The sequence below is a fragment of the Dioscorea cayenensis genome, chromosome 14 (genome assembly GCF_009730915.1).
Source record: "Dioscorea cayenensis subsp. rotundata cultivar TDr96_F1 chromosome 14, TDr96_F1_v2_PseudoChromosome.rev07_lg8_w22 25.fasta, whole genome shotgun sequence".
Taxonomy (NCBI): Eukaryota; Viridiplantae; Streptophyta; class Magnoliopsida; order Dioscoreales; family Dioscoreaceae; genus Dioscorea; species Dioscorea cayenensis.
Window position 1 is genome coordinate 1,987,326 of NC_052484.1, and position 20,858 is coordinate 2,008,183.

The 20,858-nt window shown below is 36.5% G+C and overlaps 1 protein-coding gene and 1 pseudogene across 1 annotated transcript; both read right to left on the minus strand.

The window, feature by feature from the left end:
* The window catches only part of LOC120275726, a 2,147-nt pseudogene extending 1,289 nt beyond the window's left edge, over positions 1-858 (minus strand).
* A 1,845-nt stretch (positions 859-2,703) lies between these two features.
* Positions 2,704-12,483, minus strand: LOC120275584. The gene is made up of 4 exons (XM_039282206.1): positions 9,407-12,483; positions 7,668-7,782; positions 7,189-7,390; positions 2,704-5,742 (listed from the first exon to the last, which is right to left on the minus strand). Exons 1-4 carry the CDS (start codon positions 12,422-12,424, stop codon positions 3,075-3,077), a joined length of 6,003 nt encoding a protein of 2,000 aa, XP_039138140.1. The 5' UTR covers positions 12,425-12,483; the 3' UTR covers positions 2,704-3,074.
* Between the last annotated feature and the right edge of the window lie 8,375 nt (positions 12,484-20,858).

Here is a 20,858-nt window from a genome sequence, read left to right on the forward strand (position 1 = left end):
GAACAGGACATGGTGCCGGAAGCACAATCACCGGTGGCACAAGAAAACTTTCCGACGATGTCGGTGGAACAACCTGTGCGGCCCCAAAAGCGGCCGGACCACCCGGTGGTGGCTGGCAAGACGATGGTGGCATTGGGATTGAGCTCGAAGCCGGTTTTTGGCAGCGGAATTGAGCCGGCACCGGAGAGAGTTCCTGCCCATACTGTGTATTTGCATTGGTTGATGAATGTGAATGTTGTGCTTGATTGTGATCCTGGAAGTTCCAACAAGTAAAACATCATTGTTTGTATCAAGCTCTCTGTTTATATTTTCATTATAATTATATAATTTTTTAATTAATTATTTATTTTTTTAATAATATATTTTAATAAAATATCAAAAATATTTGTAAAATAAGCATTTGTAGATCTGAGAGAGTAGAAAATAATATTTAAAAGGGGCGAGTTCACCTTTTTTTACACCTAGGCACAGTCGTGAGCATACCAACAAAATAAACTAAAAATATTTTCATTATTTTAATTTAATTTCAACTTAAAAATAAAAGTTCTGAAAATCAGTATTGTTTGGGAATTTGACAAATTTGAAGAAATTTTTGGGGAGTGAAAGAGTTGGACCAATGGTGTTATTTTTTTTTTTATAAAAAAAGTTTTTAAAAAGTAATTTAAAAAAATAAATAAATACAAGAAAAGCCTAAAATTCAAGGGAAAAATATAAAAACACCTCATAAAATATAATGTAAAAAATGTACTAGAATTAAAGAAACAATAAAAAAAAAAACATTTGTACTAACCTTCAAAAAGGAATGTTAAAAGAGAAAGCACAGTAATGCAAGCTGCCCTAATTGATTCCATTGCCAACTTCAAAAGGAAGTCTTGCAAAGCAATGAAGGTAACTCTTACTTATATACTGAAATTCTTGTTTTCTTGCCCTAATTTTTAGATTAAACAACTGTTGTAGATGCACCAAATACTTTATTAATTTGCATCTAATGTCTTTGATTCCTTGTTTTTTTATATTTTGTTTCTTTAATGGCATGATGTAGATGATTCTTTCTACTCAAATATAAGATAAATCTTGGATAATATTTTTTTTTTTATGTCAAGTTGATAAAAAAATAATGTGTTTGGTTTTCTTATCAACTTTTTGTATTATTGGTTTTTGAATATAAATAAGATTAGGATAAGAGTTAGGGCAAATTAGCTATGATGTCATGTTGTGCCATTTTCAATTTTAGGGTTAGGGTATATATGTATAAAGACTTTGGTTTCATAGAATGGTAATCATTTTCAATCTAGAGTTAGGGTTAGGGTAAACCATCTTGTTTTTGAGTGATTTAATTCAAGGAAAGCATGTTTAATATTAGATTTTTGGTTATAGGTTTGAATAAAAGATTTATTATTTTATACAATCCTCATCTTAGGGTTAGGGTTAGGGTTAGGGTACCCAACATGTGAAACCACATGGAAGGGATGAGACAATTCCCATTTCTATAAACATTTAATTACTTTATTTAAGAAAGATGGCATCTCTTGAATAGAGAAAACAAGAAACAAAAGATAAAATCTTTATTTTAATCAACACTCACATATCAAATGCAAAAGCAGTTTTTAATTAATACTAAGAATTGATTGTTTAAAAATAAATAAAGAGAATATATATAAGAAAACACTTAAATGTTTAGTTGCAATTTGTACTATCTCCGAGAGAATATGATTAATTAGTATTTTACAATATTTCATTGGAAAATATGAAATCAAACAACTTTTTGTAAGATTGCTAGTTATCCCATTATGGCATTATCCTCCCAATTCAGAGGTGGAAGGTTGGGATTTTTTTTCCATATATATTTTTTTTAAATATTGATACAAGAAACTTAAATGTAAGATTTTATCGATATTAATTAAAAAGTAAAATATTTTAAAATTTAAAATTTACTTTTGAAAGGTGTTTATTAATATTTATGGTAAATGTATTATATAATTAAGTTTTTATTACAAAGGAAAGAAATGGTGGAATAAATTTGAGATGTTTGGTGCAAACAACCATTTGATTTATTGGTACTGGTTTTATAGGTATTTGTTTCGTTGAGGAGGTCGGTTTGAATCCCTACTCACGCTGGTAGAGCGCGCAGGTAAATGTGCTTTTTCCCAACTCAACATGGTAGAACCCTAGCATTTCAAGAACCCTAGAATTTCAATCTCACATTCATCCTCTTCATCACCACAAAATCCACAAATGTCTTGCATTTGATAACCTTTAAGGGACATCTTTGCAGGTATTGAAGCCAAAACATTGTCTTGCATCAAATGTCTTGTATTTCAGGTTGTCAGTTTGATTTTTGCAATGTTATTTGTATCTCTTTTTCTTGTTATCCATGTTTTCCTATTGAAATCTGTGTGATTACCATTCACTCTAAACTTATAGGTCATCCATTTCATATTATATGCTTTGATTGTTATTGTTGTTTGTTTTTGTCAACCACCATGCTTGATTTCACAGTAGAAACTGTACTACCAGATGTGAAGAACTTTTATTAACTAAATCTGTTAAAACATTTGTTCGAAGCTTTTCCAACGACCGGTGTGTGTTCATGTGACTCATTATTGGCTTTAATCCTTTTATTACAATGAACATTTTGGTGAAAGATACACAAATTGTCAACTACTCAGATTTCCTTTTATATGATATTTTTTGTGCTAATTTGTTTGTTCATTAATTTCATTGTATGATTTACATGACTGGCAAGGATAACCTCTCCAACAACAGATCGATAAACTTGAAATAAGCATACCTTAATCTATGAATGCACAATAGAATTCCCCATACGGCCCAAAATCCTGTCACAAAACCGAGCATTATACCGATATAAAATCCAAGCATTTCGGACTCTTCATCGTCTTTGACAGGTAATGTGGCAGGGTGCGTCTTGTTCTGTTTGCATTCTTCAAGTGGAGACCCGCAAAGACCAGGATTACCAACGTACATGGATGGATCATTAAGCGTCTGAAGCTGGTGCCCGGTGGGGATTCTTCCTGACAAATTATTGCAAGACAAGTTCAACAAACTCAATGAAGTCAAAAGAGAAATGCTGGAAGGAATAGAACCGGAAAGATTGTTTTTGACAAGTCCAGAGACTCCAACAAATCCAACTGACCGATGTTTTCTGGGATATTCTCAGTCAACTTGTTATCGGAAAGATTCAAGTTCTGCAGTCCGTAGAGATTTGCCAATTCATGTGGAATATTTCCTGACAAAGTATTCTCCGACAAGTCTATGCTTGCCACATACTGAAGAGTTTTGGTGTACTTCATCTGCCTGCCTTTCGTTACCAGCACCAAGCTATCACCATAACCAGAAGGACCATATCGGTCAAGACTACTTTCTACAGAACCTTGCAGGGTTTCCATCATCCTTTCTTTCAGCTTGTGTGACTGTGCCATTGCACTAATGTTACCCAAACTACTCGGTATGTTTCCTGATAATTTATTACCAGCAAGGTCCAATATCTGTAGAGAAGTGAGAAGAGAAAGCTGTGGAGGAATGCTGCCATCAAACATGTTTGATCTTAACCGGAGAATCCTAAGATGCGGCAGTGATTCGCCAATCCAAGTTGGTATCTCTCCAGAGAGTTTGTTGTCACCAACATCAAAAGTTATCAAACTAGTGCAACTTTTTAAGGTTGTTGGTAACTGTCCGTGGAAAGAGTTGTTATTCAAATGCAGTGCTCGGAGCCAACTAAGTGTTCCCATACTGCTTGGAATTTCTCCAGTAAGCCTGTTGTTTGCCAAGTTTAAGGCAGACAAACCTCGAAGATCAGCCCAACATTCAGGAAGTTCACCGGATAACAAGTTGCCAGAAAGATCGATGACAAACAACTCAGCGTAATTGCATATGGAGTCAGGGATTGTGCCATTGATGATGTTATCAGAGATAATCAAATTAGAGAAAACAAGCATTGGCTGTGCAAAGAGTGGAGAAATAGTACCTGAAAATGAGTTGCCAGAGAAATCTATGTACTCAATGCCAGCAGGTAAGCCGGGCAATGGTCCCTTAAATTGGTTGAAACTTAAATCAATGGTTGTCATGCTAGCATATTTCAGTCTTCCCGGGACCTCACCAGTAATCTGATTGTGAGATAGATCTAAGAGATAGATCTGTTGATGATAGTTCCAAATCCAATCGGGAGCTGTGTCATTGATTTCAGCATATGATAAGTCCAATATGCTGTAGTCCCTCTGTTTCTTCAGCCATGGAGGAAATTTCGGTCCAATTCTGCAGCGCTGCAATCCGATGAGTCTTAGTCTGAATGGTGGATCCCAATTAGAACTCATGTTAATCACAAAGGAGTTCGAGCCCAAGCTCAGGTGTTCGAGCTCCGAAAGGTTCTGGAAGTGTACTTGGGATACAATTCCAGAGAGCGAATTATGTGAAACATCAAGCAATTTGAGGCTGGACAGCTGCCCAACACTCTGTGGAAGAGTTCCATTCAGAGCATTATGGCTCAGAAAAATACTCCACAATGTAGATATGTTTCCTATGGATGCGGGAATTGAACCTTGAAGCAAGTTGTTGCCGAGATCAAGAAGTGTTAGCACTTTAAAATGCACTAACCAATCTGAGAGGTTTCCCTTCAGATTATTGCCTCTCAGATTCAGAATCTCCAGAGTACCTCCAGCGCATTCACTCGAAATTTTTGCTAATACAGATACATCATCGGTGATGTTATTAGACGATAAGTCCAGAGTCCTCAGATTGCAGAGTTTTCCAATGGATTGCGGGACACCACCGAGCAATTCATTCTTTCTGAGTTGAATGATCTCAAGAGAAGTCATGTTCTCAAAAGCATCAGGTATAGAACCTTGGAAGTTATTGGATTGAAGGTTAAGATATTGAAGGCTGGTCATGTTGAACAACCAGCTCGGAAGCATGGAATCAAATTGGTTGTTGGAAAGATCAAGAGTAATAAGAGATGTGAGATTGTGAAAGAAGAGTGATGTTGGCATCTGTTTAAGCTGACAATTAGGAAGAAGTAAAACCGATAGAGAGGAGAGCATATTAATTGGACAGAACCAATCATTAGTCTTTGCAATGGTCACCGAGTTCATATCAAGATATCGCAACAAAGAAAGATGAGAGACCCATTCAAGTTCCTCAGAATATAAAGTGTGCAAAGAATGGATTGAGTTCAGATTGAGGTATCTTAAACTTGTGAGATTCCCAATCTGTGGAGGTATCCTCCCACTGAAACCAGCATTGGAGAAATCAAGGTAGCTGAGTCCTATCATCGAACCAATGAATTCTGGAATGCTAATCCCTCCAAAATCGTTGAAACTGAGGTCCAAGTGATTCAGATACTTCAAGCTGAGCAAAGAAGGATTAATCTCACCACCGAGACGCCATGCGGTGCTAGGACCATCAAAGAGATGGCGGTATCCAACGTCTAAGCTAACAACATGCTCGGTTTCATTGTCGCAGCTTACTCCTCTCCAGTGACAGCAATCACTACCTTCCCATGATGAGAGAAGGCTATGAGGATCTCTGAGAGCTTCTTTGAACTCAAGAAGTGCTGCTCTTTCACTCTCTCTGCACCGAGGTTCTGATTCATTGACGCATAATGCAGAGCTTAGAAAGCCAAGCAGAAATAGAAGCTGTGCAGAAGTGGCAAAGGTGAGGAACCTCATGTGAAGCTCCATTGAGCAATAATATAAATTCTTTTCTTCCTGCCATGAATGTTGGCAAATGCTCAATTATTTATATGAAGGTTAGTTGAGAAGTCCATATCAAATAGAAATACCACCGTGTTGTAAGTTGTATTATTGACCAAAATATTTTTATAATTTCAACCATAACTCTTTTCGCATTGAACCTATAAATTTCTGTTTTTTTATTTATATCAGAACTGTTAGAATTTAAGAAGGTTAGTCATTGGACCTTATATATGTGGTCATTGTGGCATTGGAAGAAGACCACTAAAACTGAACATAATAGGATTCATGAGATTATTGCTGAAAGACCAAGAAGTAGGAGTATTTTTTAACTTATGCATAGCTTCCTGTAATACATCCCCTTCTATGTGAAGACATGAAAATAAGTGTTAGATCAAGTGTCATTAGGATACAATGTGTTTGAATTTCGAAGGAATAAAAGAAATAATCCTCTATTGAATATGGGGAGCGGTCTTCCAAGGTTGTTTGGACACAGTCAATGGCAGTTCCTCTTCAAATGAAAAGAGCCAAAAATTTCAGCGCATGGATCATTCAGACATTACATGTGTCCTTGGTCCTTGTTCGTTATTATTTTCAATTAAGTTCATTGACAAATCCATTTTATAGGTTGAAATAGAATCCAATTTTTTCGTATGTGGGTTCCCCAAATGTCTACATGAATCACAATTCAAATAAGAAGACGGCACTTTGATTGGCGGATCATCGTCAGACCATCACTGGCTTTGGCCTCTTACAGATGGCCAAGGTAATTGACAAATCTGATGTAGGTGGAAAATCTAATTCAGTCCTCTGACTTAGTATCATCTTTGAATTTTATGTCTGATATGGCAGCTTATCATGTTGTGAATGTCTAGACAATCCATATAGTCTTTGTAATTACTGCCCTCACTTCAGATAAGTAATCTTAATGTTGTTCATATTCAATTTATTTCTTTCCAAGTTTCCTGCCTTCAAGAACTAGTTTTCTTGATCTTTTGTTCACTTTTCTCAGTTTTGTTTATGTCCTGAAAAATATTTCTATTTTGGTCAAAACTGCTTTAGTTAATAACTTGTGAAAAAAACACAATGAGGTTAAAATTTCAGAAAATCCAATGATCATTGATTTAGAATGTTTCTTCAGATCTATACTTGTAAAGTAACAATGAGAGTTTGACGATTCTTTTGTACGTTTAGGATTACAAAAAATTCTGAACTTTTTCTTTAGTTAGCATGTTTATGCAAAAAGGAGAGAGTGAACATAATATACAAATTGACCTTTGTAAGTTAGCCATAAATTTTGTTGCAATTTTATCTATATACATGAAAACTATAATGAACAAATCCGAAGTCTAAGCATACTGCAAATTTTCAGTAGAAGAATGACTTTGTTTCATCCTCTATCATGCAAAACAAATCTTATCGATCAGCCGGTCAATGAACTCAAAATAAGCTTCACTTAGAGGCTTAGTAAACTCCGGATCACCCAAAGTCTAGTGACAAACCCAAGGGCAATGCTGAGGTACAACCCAAGCTTTTTAGATTCACTCCACCTGCACAAGCCGAAATTATGCTGAAAATTGTTTTGTTGCTCCCGTACTCATTCAGAGGAGCACCACAGAGACCAGGATTTCCCAAGTAAGAAGTATAATCGAGTATGTTAAGCTGGTAGCCTGAAAGTATTCTTCCTGAAAAATTGTTATACGATGGATTCAGGTGACTCAACAAAGTCAAATAGCTTTTGGTATTGAACTTGTAAAGCCATTCATTGATTTGTCAAGAGAGTCCAACAGCTTCAACCTTCCCATCTCATCATAATTCCAGCAAAAGAAGGATTGATTTCACCACCGATACGCCAAACAGTGGTAAGACCATAGAAGAGATTTCCTTATCCAAGATTTAAGCTGACGACATACTCGATTTTATTGTCGCAGATGATTCCTATCCACTCACATCAATTGCTACCTTCCCATGAAGCGAGAAGGTTATGAGGATCTCTGACAGCATCTTTGAACTCAAGAATTGCTACTCTTTCACTCTCTTTGCATCGAAGTTTTGATTCATTGATGCAGATGTACAGCTTAGAAGACCAAGCAGGAATACAAGTTGAAAGGTGAGGAACTGACGCAGCATGGTGCCTAATTATCTTAGTATTTTATAATTATCTTAGCTTTATTAGTTATTTTAGTTTTATTTAATTATATAGTATTTTGTAATTATCTTCATTTGAAGTTCCATTCAACAATAATATAAGATCTTTTTTTTCCCTGCCAAGAATGTCAGTGAATGCTCAACTATTTTGTTTGAATTTAGAAAGTCGACATCAAAACTGAAAGAACACCATGTCATATATTGTGCTCTAAGGAACCTTCATGAGTTACCAAACACCAATTTAGTCGGTCATTGGACCTTGTGCATGACATCTAATAATACATTACCTTATATGCGAATACAATTACTTAAACCATAGAAGAAATAAACTAAATAGCTTAGTGTTCTTTAAAAGGTATAATACCTGAATTGGTCAATCTTTTTTTCTCTTTCTTTTTTTTGTCCATCTACTCAGAAATGCTCCCATTTAGTCCATCTACTCTTGAAAATAAGCCCACTTAGTCCCTCCATGCTTGAAAATGTCCTAACTAGTCTCCGTATTTTCAAAGAGTAGAGGGGTTAATCGGGAAGAGACTAAGAGTAGAGGGACTAAGTGGGCCTCTTTTCAAGAGTAAAGAGACAAGTTGGGAGAATTTCGAGTAGAGTGACCAAAAGGGAAGAGAGAGGAGTAGAGGGACCAATTTGAGTATTATACCTTCTTAAAAGGCAAACTTAAACATTTCTATTTCATAGTGCGGTCATTTGAGGATGCTTAACGGTAATAGAGTAAAAGACGGTTTGTCTTCAGATGAGAAAATAGGCAATTGACAACAAATTCTAGCCATAAATGTCTTCAAGTCATAGACCATCACTAGTCCTTCACCGAGTTTCTTCTCTTGCAGCTGACCAATGTAATTGACAATTTTCCCATAGGTTAAAATAGAATTCAATCTTAGTGGCTTCACAAGTATCATCTTTGAATTCTTTGTCAGACTTTTCAGACTATTATGTTGTGCAAGTCTAGCACATTCACATAGTCCTAATGAATAATGCTCTTACATATGATGATTATTGTCCCTTAGAAATCTTAAGCTAGTTCATATTTGATTTTTATCTTCCTGAATTTCATGTTATTTATAACTAGTGTTTTTTATCTTCTAACAAACTTTCTCAGTTTCGCGGACATCCTTCTCACACATTTGTATTTTGGTCTTGATTATAACTATGTAAGAAGGCCAAATCATGATAGAGAACATAATGACCAGGAGATCATATTGCTTTAGTTAAATATTTCATAACATTTGTAGGAACACCACGAGGTTAAAAATTTAGAAAATCCAATGATCATCTATTCAGAATATGTTTGTAATCTATACTTGTAGGATAACAATGATGTTTTGATTGTTCTTTATCATGTTTAGGAAAGCAAAGATATCTGCAACTTCTAGTTTGGTTAGCAAATTTAAGCCAAAAGAAAGAGTTAACATCATATCCAAACTGAGCTTTTAAGGTCAGATACAAAAATTTGTAGATATGTAATTGCAATTTGATTTATGTACATGAAACAAAAGATGTAAGCATACTTGCGACTGCCGATAATTTCAAAATTTTCAGTACATCAATGAGTTTGTTTCATCTTCTTCATCATCCTCATCGTATCTGTCCATCTTTCTTGCGAAAGGAAGCTTATCCAGCAGCTCATCGATGAACTCAAAATAAGCTTCACTTAGATTCTCAGTGAACAAAAGAACACCCCAGATCACCCAAAATCCAGCGACAAACCCAAGGACAATGCCGAGGTACAACCCGAGCTTTTCAGATTCACATTCATCATCTCCATCTGTACAAGCCAGAATTATGCTGAAAACTGTTTTGTTGCTCCCACATTTATTCAGAGGAGGTCCACAGAGGCCGGGATTTCCCAAGTAAGAATTATAATCGAGTGTCTGCAGCTGGTATCCTGAAGGTATTCTTCCTGATAAATTGTTATACGACAGATTCAAGTGACTCAACAAAGTCAAAACAGATATAGATGTCGGTATTGAACTTGTAAAGCCATTCATCGATAAATCAAGAGACTCCAACAGCTTCAACTTGCCGATCTCGTCTGGAATTTTTCCCGTCAACTGGTTGCTTGACAAATTTAAATTCTGCAATCCGATGAGATCACCCAATTCTTTAGGAAACTGTCCAGTTAACTGATTGTTCGAAAGGTCTATGCTTGCCACATATTGTAGATTTTGGCTGTACTCTCGCTCTGCTCCTTTCATGACAACTAGCACGCTCTCAATGTATCCGGTGGGGCCATAGTTATCCACACTAGATTGCACAGCACCCTGCATGTCCTCCAACATCCGTTCATTCGGCTTGTGCGTTTGCGCTATTGCAGTGATATTACTGAAACTTGGTGGTATTGTTCCTGACAGACTATTATTGGCAAGGTCCAAAATCTGAAGAGAACTGAGACGAGATAATTGTGAAGGAATAGTGCCATTAAAGAAATTCGATCGAAGTCGAAGTATCCTCAGAAACGGAAGCAATTCACCAATCCAAGCTGGTATTGATCCGGAGATTTCATTTTCGCCAAGATCAAGAGTCACTAATATAGTGCAATTTTGTAATGCTGTAGGTAACTCTCCCTTGAAATGATTACCTCCCAAATGCAGAGTTCTCAGCCCCTTTATACTGCCAAGTGTGGATGGAATTTCTCCGGATAAATTGTTGTTTGCAAGATTTAATGCCGTTAGAGTCAGCATATCGGACAAACATGTGGGAAGTTCTCCTGACAGCTGATTGTTTGAGAGATCCATGGCATATAATTCAACGTCTTGGCATATGGATGATGGTATTGGACCACTGAGGTGATTGTTGGAGAGGAACAAATGAGACAATATAGGCAGCCGATAGCTGACGAATCGAAGAATGTTGCCAGTAAACATGTTGTTTGAGAGATCCAAATATTCCATGCTCGAAGATAAAGTAGGCAACGTACCCTCGAATTTGTTATTACTCAAATCCAGGATCGAAATACTAGCAAACCCCAAAGTTGCAGGGAGGTTTCCTGAGATCAGATTGTGAGAGAGATCAAGCATCAAAATTTTTTCTGATAAGTTCCATATCCAATTAGGAGCTACATCTTCAATCTCTGTATTTGACAAATCCAGTACACCATAATCCTTCTGAGTCCAAAGCCACGAAGGAAACTTGGGGCCGAGTTTGCAAAGCCGCAAGCCGATTAACTTCAGTTGGAAGGGAGGAATCCAAGACGAGTTCATTCTAAAGGCTAGAGACGTCGAAGCTAAGCTCAACTGCTCGAGCTTTGAAAGGTTGGCAAAGTGAAATTCAGAAACAACTCCATTCAATGAATTGAAAGAAAGATCGAGCAAAATAAGCTCGGAAAGCTGGCCAATACTCTCTGGCAGAGTCCCATTAAACCCATTAGCAGTAAGCATGAGATATTTCAATGCCGATAGCTTCCCAATCGACACTGGAATTTGACCATTCAATGAATTATGGCCAAGATCAAGAGTGTCTAATCTCTTAAAGTTCACTAACCAATCTGACAAGTTACCAGTCAGATTATTGTTTCTCAAATTCAAGACCTCCAAGCTATTTCCAGCACAACCAACTGAAATTTCTGCTAATGAGGCTGTGTCTCCAGTGATATTATTTGACGACAAGTCAAGAGTTCTCAGTTTGCAGAGCAAACTGATCGTTCGAGGAATAGACCCCACAAGTTCATTTTTGCCCAGCTGAATGACCTCAAGAGAAGTCATTCTTGCAAACTCATCAGGCATAGAACCTTGGAATTGATTGAATTGGAGATTAAGATACTGAAGGCTGCTCAAATTGAAAAGCCAATTCGGAAGCGGAGAATAGAATTCATTGTTAGAAAGATCAAGATAAGTCAGAGATGTGAAATTGCGAAACGAGAATGACAAAGGGAACTCTTTAAGCTTACAATGAGGCAGCTTCAAAACAGATAGAGAAGGAATCAAATTTATCGAAACAAACCAATCACCAACATTCTCCAAGTTCACAGAATTCATATCAAGATATTGCAATGAAGAAAGACGAGAAAGCCAATCAAGACTGTCGACATAAAGATCATGGAAATAGTAAAATGAGTTAAGATCAAGATACCGCAGACTTGACAGATTCCCAAGCTGATAAGGAATCCTTCCACTGAAACCGGCATTAGAGAGACTAAGATAACTGAGTTTCTTCATTGAACCAATGAATTCCGGAACAGCAATGCCTCCAAAATCATTAAAGCTGAGGTCCAAGTGATTCAGATCATTCAAACCAATCAAAGAAGGACTGATCTCACCGCCGATACGCCAAGCGGTACTAAGACCATTGAAGAGATGCCAGTATCCAAGATTTAAGCTAACAACATGGTTTGTTTCATTGTTGCAGGTAACTCCCTTCCAGTTGCAGCAATCACTGCCTTCCCATGAAGAAAGAAGGTTGTGAGGATCTTTGAGACTAGATTTGAAGTCAAGAAGTGAATTTTTCTCACTTTCTATGCATCTAGTGTTTAGTGATTCAGAGCAGAGACTTGGAATGATGATGAAACAACAGAAAGATGATAAGATCAAGAGGAATGTTACAGAAGCAAGAATCTGCATGGTTTCATGAACATGAAATATGTGGTGTTGGCAATAATTAAGTTTGTGATAAAATGTTAAGGAAGAGATTTTGTTTGTTTTTTATTTAATTGATTAATGGTTGACAAATTCATACTTTGCTTTGTACCTGGTGGGAATTTTCAACTATTATATCATGCTTGACAGAAGCCATTTTCATTCATTAAAAAAATTGACTTGTAGCGTAGCCAACAGGATAAGAATTTTTTTTTTAATTAAAAAAAAAGAAAGAAAGATGGATGTTTATATATTCAAATCTATTTTACGTGTTCATATTATTTGGATTTGATATAACTCAGAACTATAATTGTTTAGACTAGAGAACCTGGTTTATATATTCAAACAATGACGGACTCAGAAATTTGGTACAATCCGGACTTAAATAAAAATCCATGTTCGTGATACATATACTGTGTCCCAACCATGGCTTCACTTTGGGCTTGTTTTTTCTCAACTCAAATTTAAACTTTGCTGGATAGAATTTTTCTAAAGTTTTTTGGTCGGTCAGCCCGGATTGCCACCCATGTGGGTCCACCCCTGTATTCAAATCTATATTTTTTTAAATTATTTTATCGAGAGTTCATTGTGAATAGAAGCCAAAAGTTGTGGAAGTTTTACATAAGTTTTGGTGAAGTGATTCTATTTAAAATTTTAATTCATAAAAATAAAATTATAATAATAATAAATAGCTTGAAATTGTGTTATTATATATAAAAAAAATTACTTAATCAAGTTTTTTTAAAAAAACTTTTTGCACATTAAAAAATATCAGTTTTAAATGATAAATATATTATTTATTTAAAAGTGCAAAAAAAAGGGGGAAAAACAAAAAAAAATCACCTTTGTATGAGATTTTAATGGCCATATTAATGAGTTTGAATGATCAATTGCACACAAGTCAAAATAATACAGCTTTAGATATGACTGAAATCACAGCTCAAACGGTTGGTTTCAAATTGGTCAAAGTCTAAAAATTTGGTCAAAAAAAGCATATTAACCAATATTTCATACTCAACCCCAATTATTTGCTATCAAATTCTAATAATAAAAATTGGTGAGTTGTTTATTATACGACTTTTTAGTTCATATAAATATAAATTTTTCCCATGTAATGGTTTTTTTTCACATGCGATAAGTGCCATTAGAGGATTAAACATTTAACCCACACATACTCATGGGTGATAATAGGTGCGAGTTGTAAACTCCGAATCTATAACAATAGTTGTCACGCCCCAAACCCAGCTCTATGGACTTGGGACGCCGACAAACGGCCGTACATCTACAAGGCCGAAACCATGTAGGCATACAAGGCTTGAAAACCTGATCCAAAACAGAACAAAAAATCAAACTCAGTGGATTGCAAAAAACAATATAAACTTATACAAATAAAACATAGCCCCACAAAAACCGGGACTTAATACATGCTAATACTCGACGATTGCCTAACGATCCCCGCTAAGCTATCCGCCACTCAACTCTACTCTTGATCTGTAAAGATATTAAACAAAAAATTATGAGCTTGACAGCCCAATAAGCACCCACTAAAAAAAATTATAGGGATCATTTACAAAAATAAAAAATTATCAAAATCAAAATCAGAAATCAAATTTATTTCAAATAAACATAGATGTCAAAACCAAGCATATAGGTCCCCCAAACAACTATTGCCAAAACAAAATAACAGAACTCATATATTTATCCTCGGTGACCCGAGCCAGGATATCAGAACTCATAAGTTTACCCTCGGTGACCAGAGCCAGATTTATCAGAGGCCGTTATTCTTCACCGACGGAAAGCGGTGGGAAACTATAGTTTCTATATCAGAGTACATGTCGACACGGTCAGTGTTTAACCCCTAGTGACAGGGTTATTGCAAAGTTAGTTTGGGGACTACGAGTACTTTGTCAAAATATTTCATGTTCACAAAACAATAAACTATCAAAATTCATACTGGGCAAAATGCAAGTAATTTGCAGTTACATGATCCCATTTTTATCATATCAAAATAATCCAGTTAATTGAATCCAAACATGAACCGATAATAAAGAAAAACACAATAGTAATTAATCAGAAAGTAAATAGATATCTGGAATTAAAAAATTAAGTAATCCAAATGTAAATAAATAATTTAAACCTTTCAGATAATTCTAATCTAAAATAAAATATCATTAACCGGAACTTTAAAATAATTTAAAACAATTCCAAATAATAATAATAAATAAATAATTCAAAAATATAAATAAATACATAAAAATCATTATTTTTTTCTCAAAAATTTTTCGGATGTTCAGAAAAACTAAAAGTATATACATATAATATGATTTATATGTGGGATACTTACTGGGATTAATGACCAGTATTTTTTTGAATTCTTATACCAATTGAGTATTTCTCAGGAAGTCCTAATTTGGGAATAACCCATCGAATTACAAGTAAACAAATTTAAAAATTCACACGAATGCAAAAAAACAAATCAAACATTAACAAAAATTACCAAGGTCAAGACCAATAACCAATTCACCTACAAACCTTAAAAATTAAAAATTAGCGTAACTTTTGCAAATTCTAACCCAAATCAAAAAAATTTCAAACTTATGAGAAAAACTAGGCATCTTCATCTAAAAACATATCCAAACCTCAATGATTTGAGACCTCACGAATTTAAGCCACCGAGTATTAAAAAAATCATACTTATGTAAACCAACAGTTCAGACATGCCTATTCCAATAAAAAATATCTCACAACATATAACTTCAAAAGTAATACAATCTTACTGACAATAAGATAACTCAGAAATGAACAACTTTTTTGTGTTTTTACCATATCCAATTCAATCTTCATGATCATAAAAAATTGCCATAATTCTTCAGGCTATGCACAGAAATATCATCCGAGACACTTATACCAATAGGGCTATATCTCACAAACTACAGATGCATAAAATCTAAAATTTTGCAGGTATTTAGTTAACATCAAAATATATAACTTTTTTATATTACTCTTCTCCAAATTCCATATACAAGACCATCAAATTGTCTAAGCAATCGTTATGTTCTCTGCAGAAATAGTATTGAGCACACCTATAGAAATCTGATCATATCTCACAATTTACATGGCTAAAAATTCTGAAATTTTGCAGAGTCAAATATAACATCGTCCTATATAACTTTATTATATAAATATAAATCTAAAACAGAACTTAAAATTATGAAAATAATAAAAAACTGTTCAAGGGCTGAACAGAAATACTGTTCGCGTCACCTGCGTCTAAAAATTTATAATTTGCAGGATACTACTCCAAAAATTTTGAAATTTGGTAGAAAGCTAAACAAGATCTCGATCTACAATTTTTCTATTTTGATCTCTTTTAAATTCCATCTCTAGATCTTCGAAATAAATTAGAGATCTCTACTGTGCTAATAGGGACTTTCTGAATTTTATCCTCAAATTAAAATCAAATAAATTCTCACCAAACCCTAACCCTAACTAGTAACATGTCACAAACAAGCATAAGAAAGAGAAATAACAAAATAACTCAGAACCTTACCTCAACAATAACAGTGAAATGAAATCTGTGACGATGAGACCCTTCTCCCGTCCTCGTCGCCGACACCACCCGCAAAAAGGAAGAGAAAGAGATGAGGTAAGTCTCTCTCTCTCTCGTTTTATTTTCCCCTAAGATTTAAAACCGAAGAAGCTGAAGAGACGGCTAGGATTTTGAAAATAAACAAAAACAAAATCAATGGCTAAGACTAAAAGTAAAACCAACAACTAGGATTAAAAGATAAAAGCAGTGGCTAGGATTTGATTAAGTGGTGGGCCTCACAGATCCATTATTATAATTATTTCAAACAAAACTCGAACTTGAGACACTTATACGTCTCACTTATTTTTCTCAGTGGAGTCAATATATTGTACTATGCACCCTTAGATATATTATGTCTAAAGTTTTACAAAATTAAATGAAAAAAAAATTTATAATATTTATTGTAACATAGAAAATTTATATTTTATTTTAAAAATATCTTTTATAATTTAATAATTATTAGTTATTAAATTGAAGATAATAAAAAAAATTTACAATTTTAGAAGAATTTATTGAGTTGCATGCCATTAGGGAGATGGAAGGATAAATTTTTTTGGGATCAGAAATTTTTAAAAAAATAATATGAAAAAAAGAATTTAAAAACACAACAAATAAGAAAGCATTAAATTTGATCTCTTATGTTAATCTAAATGGGGGGCATTCCGGACAAATGGGCAAAGAAAAGCAAAGGTTGGTACACTAACTTTTGCTCTAAAAATTCATTCTATTATTAAAAAGTTAATGAAAAACAAATATTATATTCATTGAAAGCTAAGAAAGATTTTAGTATTAATTATTTTTAATTTTAGATGAATTGCCAAAAAAAACCCCAACTTTGCCATATTACAAAAAAAAACTCCATAGTTTTGCAATCCCCAAAAACCACTTCCTTTTACACTCCATGATTTTCAAACCCCCAAAGTACGTAACGGCATTAAACGGAGTGTTTTTTAAATTTTATGGACGAAAATGCCCTTGCACGAGAAGTCATGGCTGCACCCATTTCGGCGTTGTGAGAGGAAGTGGGTGGGCTTTTCTTAGGGCTACAACTGCTTGTCTTCTCTCAACTCGCGTCTCCAGCTCTTCCCTTTTCACTGGCGTCTCGAAGGAGAAGTCCCGCGCAAGTATTCGGCATTTCATCACTTTGCAGTCTAAGGTATTGATTATGGTTTTTGTTAACTATTCTGTTACGAAGAGACATTTTTCGGTTTTGTTTTGTGATTTTGTTTTTCTTGGAAGACATTGAAGTCTGCATGGAGATTTATCGACTGGGGTTTTGTTAGTCTGCAGGGAGATCTCTCGGCTAGGGTTTTGTTTTGTTTTACATTTTCGTCAGTGTACACGATCGAAATGGTTTTTCGATTGTTGTGATTTGAGTAATGTTTATAATCTACGTTTACCCTTTCAGTTGATATGGTTGCAGTTGTAAAAATGAGGTCTACGTTTAAATAATGAGTTTTTACCGTTTAAGTTTTGTCGTCTCCGTTTAACTATTTGTATCTCTGTTTAATAATATAGGTCTCTGTCTAACAAATGATATCAATGTTTAAGAATTGAGAGTTTAACGCTTAACAACTTATATTTCCGCTTATCAATTTGTGAATACTGATGTCTGAATGTGCTATTATTGTCGCAGGCTTGTGATTATGGTGGTCAATCTAGTTAATGGACGATGCTACATGACACCCGAGTAGTGGAAACCGTGGTCGAATTGAAAGTTCACATGATCCTCGACATCGGGAGATCATCCGAAGGGACACCGCTCACAGACATTCTATCGAGTTGGAAGTCGTATTCTAAGAGCGGGCCCTTCTTGATTCTCTGTTGCAAAGGTACGATAGCCGCACCAATAAATTCAGGATCGGGGAAAACATGCTGACTTTTAGGCTTGAAGATGTGGCCCTCGTTCTTGGTCTGCGTTGCGATGGAGACGCAGTTGTGTTTTAGAAGAAGAAAACACGCTCAGCTTTCGAAGAGAGGTATTTATCAAAAACGTACGAGAGACACAGAGACTTCATCAGGAGCACTCTTTAGTAACTCGTTCGTCGAGGGAGAAGAAGAAAAATTTTTGCCAAACCATCGATGGTGTACCTCCCTAGGTACAATCCTCTTCCCAAATACGTCCCCGCTCGGTTCCCTAACTCGGATCGCTGATTATGTCGATGATCTACCCGCCATGGGGCGATACGCATAGGGCGCAGGCGACGCACAAGTGGCTTGTGGAGGACATTCCACAAGCCGCCGCTCGAGTGTAATCCAGATGCGCGGGGAAGAAGACCAACATCGGGTATGTTAAGGGTTGCACGGTCGCGCTTACATCTGGTTTTACGAGCTGACCGGAATCGGAAAGAAAGATCGTTTCTGCAAGATCCCAAGAATGCTGTGCTACGGTGAAAATACTTACCGGAAGCAAGCGACGATAGAAACGAGTTTGTCATCTCTCGAAGGAAAAGAGGTAATAATTCAAAAATAATGTGTTTAATCGTAGACGTTAATGTTTAAAAATATTATTTACCGTTTAACTTTGTTCATCTACTGTTTAATCCGTTTCTTTAATGTTTAAATATTTTGTTCTCCGTTTAACCTAATACGCTATAACGTTTAAATATATAAGTTACATGTTTAAATATAGTTTTTATTGTTTAAACTGAATGATTTCGTTAAGATTGTTTGGTTTACACATGTTAGTTTCCTGAGCTGGTTCCAGCGAATGCTGATGAAGAAATATTTGTTCGGGCCAACCGTCGGTTGGATGCTATTGCTCCGGAACCGCTTGCTCGAAGGCAAAATGAGAGGGCAACCTCTTCCGTGCGCGCTCGACGCCGTTCTCCTACTTCCAGCCCAAAACGCGCACACATTCCTCGAGGCCGGAGAAGCCCTCGCCTACCCCGCCCGACCGTGGCAGCGCCCCGCCGGCACTAGGCGAGGATGTCACTGCAACTCTTCTGCAGGCTTGCCAGATTTTGATGACCGAGTTCCCTCGGCTTGTCACTCGGGTTAAGGCATCGGAAGGCCGATCACACTCACAATCGACTGCGCCTTCCCTCCAAACAAATGAAGCACCCGGGACGGACGCGCAGTCAGAATTTGACGACAAGGACATCATCGGGGTGGCCATTCGAAGGCGGCCTCATTTGAAGAGGCTTGCAAAAAAGAGAAAAACAATAATGCCTCCGTCTCTACCGCCGGCTGATGATGAAACAATAACAGCACCATCGGCGGCTGATGGTGTTACCGTTGATGACATGCCTGTCATGGCGGAGGAGATCGCAGATGACGCTGAGATTGCCGCGGTGGATAAGATCATTGACTATGTTGTTAACGACAGCATGAACCCTGTGGAACTGGCGTCTGACAGTGCGGCATCAAAGATGGACACAATCCATGAAGAATAACAACCAGCCAACGTTGTGTCTGCCATTGATGTTGTTGCCATGGCCGCGGCTGAGAAGGTCGTTGACTCTATCCTCAACGAACTCGAAGTCACGGTGGAACCAACGGCCGACCGTGCCACATCGAAGGCAGACACAATCCCACAATAACAAGAAAGCATGTAAGGAAGTGTCTCCCGTTGATGCTGCGGTCATGCCCCCATCGAAGGAAGGGAATGCCGCCGAAATGGAGACGAGAGAGAAGAACAATGCCAATAAAAAATTAGAAGAAGTTCGGAAAGTCTTCATTCCGAAGAAGAAAAAATACGTTGGCCAATCGAGCCTCAACAAGTACCAGCAGGAGTTGATAAGGATCTTCCTCAACTGGCTTATGGACAAGTAAGTTTGAAGTTTTTTTGGTATTGTTTAAACTATTATATGTTAGCATTTAAGTAAGAGCGTTAACGTCTAACCATCACAGATAGCATTTAAACTATTACATGTTACCCTTTAAGTATTACAGTTAACATTCAAACATTCAATATAGCATTTAAATATATAGATGTTAACCTTTAACTATTATACGTTACCATTTAATTTATATCGTTAACATTTAAATATTTTACCTAGAATTTTAAATCTTGTTGTATCAGTTAAATATTTACAATATTGTTTACGTATTTATGTTCCGTTCAACCATAGCACTGTCGTGTGGAAGAATGACTCGTCGAGACCACACGGTCCAGATCTATTCGACTCGCTTTGAGGGGAAGGAGATGGTTGCGGGATGATATGATGGGACGCTTTTCGTATGTATATTGCAAAAAGTCGATGAGCGTAGTGCCATATCGTTATAAGAAGCGCCTCCATTACACGACCACTGGCGCTGTTCATGTCAAAGCAGGGCGACGACGCACATGAATCCACTATGGCTATGATCGGAGATGCCACGCTCAACTTGCATGAAGTTGACATTGTCATCCTCTCGATAATTATGAGTGGCCACTTCCATGTCGTCGTCCTTGACAATGACAAACAAGAATACATGCATTGTTCTTCATGCCAAAGTGAGGAATACGATAAAAACGCGCTAGAAATGGTAAGTGCTTTAATAATTTGTGTTTGAGTAATAGTGTTCGGTAAATAATTGGCATTCTAATATCAACTTGTATACCTCGACAGCGGAACCTATTCGACCTTTGTATCGACATGGAGTTGGGCGAGTCGGCGACCGTAAAGTTCCCGCTTGTTCATGACACTGAAACCCCACGACAAAAAAAGGAAGTGTCGACTGCAGCGTCTATGTCATGCGGTTTATCGAGCAGTTACTCGCCGATGAGAAGCTACGGCTACCGTAGACAGACGTCCCTTATTTGCGATTAAAGTATGTTTCCTGCATACTTAAGGAGGGGAGGGCAGCCGGCATCACTGCCAAAGGGGAGTGTTCGCAAGCGGGTTC

Coding starts and splice junctions, on each gene's coding strand:
- LOC120275584 (XM_039282206.1), bottom strand. CDS start 12,424: ATGCAGATTCTTGCTTCTGTAACATTCCTCTTGATCTTATCATCTTTC. Junction 7,391..7,667: donor CCTTCTCGCTTCATGGGAAG/GTAGCAATTGAT, acceptor ACAATTTTTCAG/GAAGAATACTTTCAGGCTAC. Junction 5,743..7,188: donor GGTTTGTCACTAGACTTTGG/GTGATCCGGAGT, acceptor TAAATAATTGAG/CATTTGCCAACATTCATGGC.